Genomic DNA, 8464 nt, shown 5'->3' with positions numbered 1-8464 from the left:
CAAATTTGCTGAGCATGCACTCGATTCCCCCATCTATGTCATTGATAGAGATGTTGAAGAGCATCGGTCCCAAGACAGACCCTTGAGGGACACCACTTGTGACCGGCCTCCATCCAGAGCCATTGATCACAACCCTTTGGCTGCGACCAGACAATCAATTCTTTATCCACTGAACAGTCCATCGGGTTGTATGGGATTGGGTTGGCTGCTTCTTCACCTGTGTACCTCAACCTTTGCACAATGAGATGTCAAGGGAGGGAAAGCCAGCTCTTCAGCCACTGAGAGTGGCTATGTTCTGCTGCAGGCCACTGCAGGACAGAGGGGAGAGCTCTTCTTCTCAAATCAAGATCGATGGGTCAGCCATGATCTCCTGTTGCTTCATCCTAAGTTAATAGTCATTTGGCTGAGAAAATGCCATGATCAGGTCCTTCTTACATCTTCATTTGGATAACTGCATCAAAGAAAACTAGGTATTTGCTAATAATCTAGCCAGTTAGTGCTCATTTTTCCAAGACATGTCTGGCTGGATTGACTGCCAGGATTGGAGGCCTCTCAGAGTTGCCAGGGCATTTTTTTCCCTCTGATTGATGCAGAAAACTAATAGACTTTAAATAAACAGCCTTGAAAATACAGTGCTGAGAGGGATGGTAGAAAGTGAAAGGAGCCTCACCTTGCCTACCTTCAGAAAGGCTGCTGTGTGAAGGCAGGTGTCATGAGGAAGCAGTGTTCAGGACACAGCACTAGAACCCTCTGCACATACCCACAGATGCTGTGGGTCTTTCCAGAAACACAAGTTCTGTGCAGCTGCGGATCATGGCAATGACTGGCAAGGCTCATGTCAAATATTTTGCCAAAACATTTCACCAGGGGGAACAAAAATCTTAAATGTGGGGTTTTTTTCATTTTATTTAATACAGACGGCTCCTGCACATTCAGTTGCAATATAGTTCACATTTGATCTTCCCATTTTGAGAAAAGTTTCCTTTCTCTTCTCCTTGACTGTCCTAAAGCCAGGAGTAAACCTCCTCTGTCGATCAAAATCCTGCTCTTGCAGGACTGCAGCTTTGGTATTAGTTAAGGTTTAGTATTGACAGATAGCAGCAAATCCTTCTCATTCTGCTACGTTTTGTACAAGTAACTATCTCAAGTAGGTCATTTCCAGCTCCATTCTGAGGCATAGAGTCAGTACAGTATCCTGCAGAAACTGGAAGTTTTATTTTGTTGTTTTTCAGTAAGGATGTTAGATTATGCCTGTAATCAAGGTGGACAGCGCCTCCCTGCAGACTTCTACACTACAGTTCACTGAACCTGTTTTGCAGCATACTGTATAGAATCTGTTTGATGTGTCTAGATATTTTTGGCATTAGTAAGAATTAATCCTATTTTATCTTTTACACTCTTAATATGCAACACAAAAATGTACAAAAATACTTCCAAAAGAAAACTGTCTGAAACTATTATTTGCAGAGCATCCACATATGCCTCTGCATACAGATTAATTACAGCCCAGTGTGTGAGTGCCTTTGTATATGTCTTCCTCTCCAAGCCAAAAAGAAAGCTTCCTGAGAAATATTTGAGGCTCATAGCCTGCAATTCCAGCACAGTGACAAAAATAGCAGGAAATTCTTTGGTAAGTTTTCCACTAACAGTTGTCAAGTACATTGACATTTTTCTTAATATACACACTGCTGTTCTCTCATTTCCTTGGGGAACATACCACCTTTAGTTCAGTTCATGTTTGTTCCCTGACCAGAAAGGAAGAAGCTTTTAAACTGCACACTGAAGAATGATTAGGGTGCTGTGCTTGGTGGTTACTGTGTCAGCCACTGACTTCTGTGCCTGTTCTACATTCTTTACATGGCTAACGGAGGCACCCTGTTACTTAAATAAGGGTAGTTTTAATAGCAGCTTATTGTGTTTGGAAATTTTAATGTCTGTGAACCTAATTGATGAGGGAAGGTGGTGTTTAGTTCATCAGTGACTGTCTATAAAATCATTCTACTTGAGTAAAACTTAAAGGAGTAGAAGCTTTTTTCCATAAAGTTTTATAAAAAGTAGAATCCTCCTGCAAGGAGGGATCACTATGCCAAATTTGGACTCTGATCAATAAAAGAAGTGTGTCATGTAAGGTTTATAGCCCTTTAAATTTTAACACAAGCATGCAAGCAAACCTCTGACAAAGAGCCTTTGTTCATGACAGCCTCTAATACTTACCATCTTAACAGCATCTCATAAATTGGATTTAGAATGTTCCCTTAACCTCAGTGCACTCTCAATTTATTCATTAGATCATTCCCACCATACTGAGTGCTTGAATAGCTATACCAATGAAAAGTGTCATCTTGTCCAATTTTCCTTTCCTTATCAACCATATGTGTATGTTTCTCACTAGACTCCTTTCGACCAGCTTTTATTACATCTTCAAAAATAATCAGGTTGAAGCAATAATGTATTATGTAATAACATAGACCTGCGAATCTAAAATGAAAAGCATTTATGCTTTATAATGTTCCTCTCCTTGCCTTCCATAAAGAAACAAATGCTTGTCATGAAAAGAAATGTTATATTGGGTGTAAGGACCTATAAGACTGGATTTTTTAAGAAGTATCATGGCAATTTCAGATGATTTTAAATAGCAGTTAAATTTGAGAGACACGATTTTACTTTTTATGAGAGTTTGTGCAGGTGAAGTCATGACATTTAAGACCACCTTCCTTTTAACAAAATGCCATGAAATCATTCATTAATAAAGCATAAATTCAAGCCAATAAGATCTTTATGCCATGCCAGTCTCTTACTTGCAGGAAATAAAATTAGAGCACAATGTGCAGTAAACTATAACCAGAGGAATCCCACTGTCACACAGACATAATCACAGGCATAATGAAGGAGAATACTGAGCACAGTATGTGTGTGCAGTTCTAGAAGGTTTCCAAGAACCTCTGCAGCAGAAGGGTCTGACATCACAGTGCATTCCTGGTGGTGAGCAGCAGGCAAAGTTACAGCAGGCAGCATATGGGAAAAGACAGAAATTGGCCATTTGGAAGCAGGGAGTCACAGAGGCCAGGGGATGCACTGATAGTTTAATTATAACCCCTGCTTCCTCTCTCTTTTTCAGCCAAACTGAGCATTTTTGGAATTTAGACTGAAGTCTAAAATTAACTATAAAACACTCATGGTGTAATACAGCCACAAAACAATGAATGATACAGTTTTTGCATTTTGCTTTTTAAATAAACACTGCAAGAGACAGAATTTTGTGCCAGCTGCACTTCAGTTACGTTTACTTTGTCTAATAGTTGCCATAAGTCAGACACCTTCATCTAAACCTACTTGTTTTACAAGTTTATTTTTAGTCTATTACAACTATTGTTCAAATTCCTAATCAAAAGAAAGGTAAACATTACTGTTCTTGTAGAGTAAAAAGGCATGTCATGACATGCCAAGTTCAGCTTCCCCTGATTTTGCATCAACACTGTGTAGACCTGGTCTACTGCTTCAGTCCTCGTCTTTATTAGCATTAGGGGCAAATGTTTCTGTTTGTGTGGAGCTTCCAAATTAGGTTAGAAAAGTCATCCAGTGATAAGACATGACTGAGCACATCCTAGCAGGTAATTGGTTCAACTCTCAGTCTCTAGTGAGATACAGGGCTCTGAAGACACTTCAGTTCTTAGCTATCTATCCCCATAGACTTTACGAAGATAATTTGAACCAATTAGTAAATTCCTTGAGATTTTCTATAGAAATTTCTGTGGCCATGAGACACAGTATTACCTTGACAGATTTTGAAATGCAAGGAAATGGTCATTTATCTTGCTTGTGATCTTCATTTTATTACTATCTTGTGGAAATTACTAAAATGTCTATTCTGCAAAGGAACTGTGACAGAGTACAGGCCCATACTACAAATGTGGTCCATTCCCTATAGACATAAGAAAAAACAAACAAAAAAACACCACTGTTTGTTCTGTAGCCACATTTGTAGATAGTTTAGCAGCAATCTCATCTCACAGCAAGCAGGGAGAAAAAAACTAATAACATAATCAAGCTGTGATACAGATGGAGTCAAGAGGTTGAACCTTACACGGCCATTCTCCGTTTAAGAGTTTTGTGGGAGAAACAAAACCAATTTTTCGGTATTATTTATTCTAACAGGGTTTGTCTGAGTAGAGCAACATAAGCGAGAACAGGACAGACATACATAGTTTACTTTTCAGACTTTGAAGGAAATCAAACTATTTGAATGCAAAAGTATCCTGATATAAGCTGGAAGCACGTCCAGACTTGTATATAATAACAGCCTGCTACAATAGGCTGTGGATTTTAAAGCCTAAAAAAAAAATAAAATCTAAAGACAGACTTTTGCATTTCACATAGTAATTTCTTCACCAAACCCAACAACTGAGGCTTGGTGTTCAATGTACTGCATCTGTAAGTGAACACTGAGTATAAGACACTTACTAACAACATGGATTTTCCTCTATTATAAATGTTATATCCTAATATAATGTTTACTCATCCATTAAGGTAAGACCACCATGAGGCATTTAAAGACTGTACCATGGTTCTGTTTCACACTTTGTAAAAGCAGGCATTTGACATACAATCCCATTCTAATCTGCTGTCTTTCACTGCAAGGCAAAGGGTTTAGGTGCCTAGAACTACAACTGTTACAAATACAGGAGGAATGATCTACTGCTGCTGAGAGCGCCATTAAGCGAGAACTGCTTTCTGACTTGCCTTCTGTTTCAGCATTGTGGAGATCAGCTTTGGCAACAGCACACAGCTCTGGGGCTTCCTAACAATGGGTCAAATGAAATGCTGTTAAGGAACAGCTGAAATCTGACTTAGTACAATTGTCTAAAATTGTAACATGGATCAAATTTTTATTTTTAAACTGATAGATACAGTCTGTCTTTGGAGAATAACATACTTTAGAAAAACTAATTACAAGTCTAGCAGTTAGATAAGTAGCAATTATTTACCTGCATCTGAAATTAAGCCATACCACAGTAAAGTTCTGACTTGCCCAAATAATCATTCTGAATGGGTAACAAGCCAAGAATACAGCTCGGCTCTGCTTTCTTGGTTCTGTCATTTAACCAATTCTTCCCATGAAGTTCCCACTAAAAAAAGTACCAGCTACAGTGCAAGCGAACTTGCAAGAAGCAAATTTGCATTTCCTTACAAGAGCTCATGAACAATCAACATAGGGGCCCGAAATAAAATAAAATGTCAGTGGCTGACTTGCTCAATAGTTTAGTTTATATGGTCTGGAACTGAAGCACTCTACCTACGATGCTGTATGAGACTTTCCGGCTGTGGGGGGGTTGTCTGAGCCAGGCTGCTTTGCATGAGACTAACAAACTGTCCACTTGGGCACCACACAGGCCAGACTTTCACTTAGCGTAACTTAACATCACTATGCTGCCTGCCCTCAGTGGCATGCTTAGGTATATCCACAAAGGACGATGTTAGTATCTTTTTTCCCCCCACTTAAGTGCACTTAGATTTGTTCCTGAAAAGCTGAATAAAACACGGCGTCTCAACAGAACAAAATCAACAGAAAGGTGCGCATCTGTCACTTAGAAATAGTGACAGTTTTATAACTGCATGTTCATACAAAAAAGGCTTAATTGCAGGAAGTCATTTTAGTGTTGAAATAAACGACTTATTTACAGAGATAGTTACTTTACAGTTTTACAAAGCAGACATAATTCTTCTGAGAATAAAGTATCAAAACAGTAACAGATCTAGCACTGTCTAAATGCAGTTTACTCCAAAAAGAAATCCACAGCAATCATTAGACTAAATCATACCAATCACATAATAAAATGCTGTCCCTTGCAACTATTACAATATAAAAAGACTCCTTATCAGTCACGATCTAGCGCATTAAGCATCTGCTATACTTCTTTCTTCTTGAGTATTAGTGGACCTACGTTATCTCCTGTTAATTCATTGTGCCTGTTGTGGGATCCATCACAGACAGGGAACTGGAAGAAAAAATACATGAGGAATTAGTATAACTCTGTACAGCAATTGCATGGTGATTTTTATACTTCTTCCTATGCCAAGAGCACTTTGATAATGTTCCCAGTTCCTCCTACTATGTGCTGTTTCAACATCAAACTCCCTGCCTCCTATCAGACACAGGACATATATTACTAAGGAAAGAAACTACTGCTAACAGGTAACCAAGTTTGTGAGGGCTTAAAATAGCTGTTCTTAGAGACAAAGTTAGGGACAACACCTCTTCCATGAAAGAACAGCAAGCAAAGCAGCCATCGCAGCCACAAATGGTTTAAGGTTTATTGCGGAACTAGTAAAAGTGCTCTTAATAGATTTCATCATTTGCACCCAGAAAGTACTGTTTTCAGGAAAGCTGAAATGCTTTTCTGAAGTGATTAGTCCAAAGGGAGAATAGTTGAGAGGTTTTATTAGCTTCAGGGCAGATTTTTTGTTAAAACAGGAAAGCATTCGCTCCAGAGAAGACAAAACCAGAGTGCAGTCAGGACATTCAAAAGAAATTGAAGGTAGATGAAGAATACTCATGTAAATCTAGTTGATTTGAGGTACAGAATCTAAACCAGTCCTCTACGGGCTGCTCTGGACCAGACAGAGATATGCTCTCACTCACCAGAACAGGTCCAGCCTTACTTTCATTCTAATGTGAATTCCAAGCATTGTTTTTGCAAAATAGAGTAGTTATCTTCTAATTAGTTGCAATGTATTTCCAAATATTAAACAAGGCTTGCTTGGTTTTAATCTATTCCCAGGTGGTCACTTAAAATCCTATCATGTTTCTTACAAGTTTCTACAGTTTCTTTCTGCATATAGATAGGTCTACAGCACAGAAAAATAAGAACTGTGCCATTCTCAAAAACCAGGAACATGTTCCACCTCCAGAGAAAAGCAACAAGTCAACATGTAGCAATTCACCACCAAAGCGCTGATAAAAACATGCAAGTTTCAATCTTTAATCCTACAGTAGCGCAAAGTGTCTTACCGTCTTAGAACGCCAACACCTGCAGTAAGCTTTAGTGAGGCACAGATCCTCAATGTTTATTTCATTCACTACTTTTGGATTTTCCTTCTGGATCTTGAGGTTAATCAAACTATCCTTTTGCTGTTTCTTCTTGGGGAGGAACGGACGAACAGCGAGGTAACCGAGCAAGGCCAGCACACCCAGGAAAGGCAATAACCGCAGCCATTCTGAAACTAAAGACAGGTGGAACTTAGATTCTTCACACCACTTCAGTATGGTGCAGCATCAGCTACTCTCAAACGACTTCGGCTTAGGGTAGGGAATGGGGTTGCTCAGTCAGCAAGGCTCTGAGGGCAAACAAGACTCGGCGGGTAAGTCTTAAGAAGAAAGAAGACCCAGATCAAATTTCTACTGTAGGCAAGGCAAAAATTTGACTCCTGGAATTTCATTTGGATGACTCAATGGAAGAGAATAACTCCAAAACAAATAAAAGGTGCACTGAAATGAGGAAGCCTGAAATTACAGGGGTTCTGCTCACCCAAGGTAAACCAGCACTGTGTACTAGCAAACTGGGCATGCCAGTATCTTAACATTCTGTATATGAAGAACTATTCAGTATGTTTTATAATTCAAATTTTAATTGCTTATTTCAGATTTTTAGCTTATTGAAGTTTTCCTCATCTTATTTGTTCCAAGTTTTTTTAGAAACTTTTGGTAGAAATTGTACACATCATAAGATAAGCACTAGCAAAACCTTCACCAATCTTTCTGTCTTTATTTTTCAGAGCTCTGTTTGCTCAGGGATCTCCAAACAGTTTCTACAATACGCAGAGAAAGAAAAAGTCCTGAGATCAGGCAAGTCAAGCCACAGAAAACTGCTTTTTCCCAAGCTGAGAAACTTCTTTTAAGTATAGGCAAGAGATTCAACTGTCCTCTGCAGACTTAGCTGCCTTGCTACTTCATTATAAATCTTCTAGACATACTGGTGAGAGAAAGACTTACTGGACTTTTTAAGAAATTCATCAGCACCTTGCATAAGATCTATATATATTGAAGGTGGATCCACTTTTCCAGCAAAACATGCTGTGACAATAGTCAAGTGTAATTTAAGTACCATAGTGCAATAAAAGAGAGCATTTCTCTAAATTTCTGGAGAATACATTAAATCTAAACACCCACACAGAAATGGAAGAGAGTTTAAAAATATTTTAAAATGAGAAACAAAGAAGCATGATGAACTGGAGCACAAATAGCTGCACAAGGACTTCGTAAGACAAGACACTGTGATTAAGTTCCTCTTTTGAGTGATTTAGGATCAGAACACTGCAAAATTTTGTTCTACAGCCTGTTTTTTGAGATTAAGATGTACAAGAAAGGAAATGCAACAGAGCAGGCTAAGGATGTTAGGTAGGCTGTAGCTCTAAGAAATTACATTATGCTGTATAGCTCGGTTTTAGTTGTAATAATAGAGCACAT

General features: G+C 38.7%; 1 protein-coding gene across 1 annotated transcript; it reads right to left on the bottom strand.

Annotated features, from left to right (window-relative positions):
* Positions 1 to 5632: 5632 nt before the first annotated feature.
* Positions 5633 to 8105, bottom strand: CISD2 (CDGSH iron sulfur domain 2). Its single transcript, XM_010078400.1, has 3 exons — positions 7991 to 8105; positions 7010 to 7221; positions 5633 to 5996 (listed from the first exon to the last, which is right to left on the bottom strand). The coding sequence occupies exons 1-3, from the start codon at positions 8103 to 8105 to the stop codon at positions 5907 to 5909; spliced, it is 417 nt and encodes a 138-aa protein (XP_010076702.1). The 3' UTR covers positions 5633 to 5906.
* Positions 8106 to 8464: the final 359 nt, after the last annotated feature.

Source organism: Pterocles gutturalis, unplaced genomic scaffold (assembly GCF_000699245.1).
Source record: "Pterocles gutturalis isolate BGI_N339 unplaced genomic scaffold, ASM69924v1 Scaffold53383, whole genome shotgun sequence".
NCBI lineage: Eukaryota > Metazoa > Chordata > Aves > Pterocliformes > Pteroclidae > Pterocles > Pterocles gutturalis.
The sequence above is the reverse complement of the archived record's forward strand: the minus strand, read 5'-3'. Positions and strand labels throughout refer to the sequence as shown.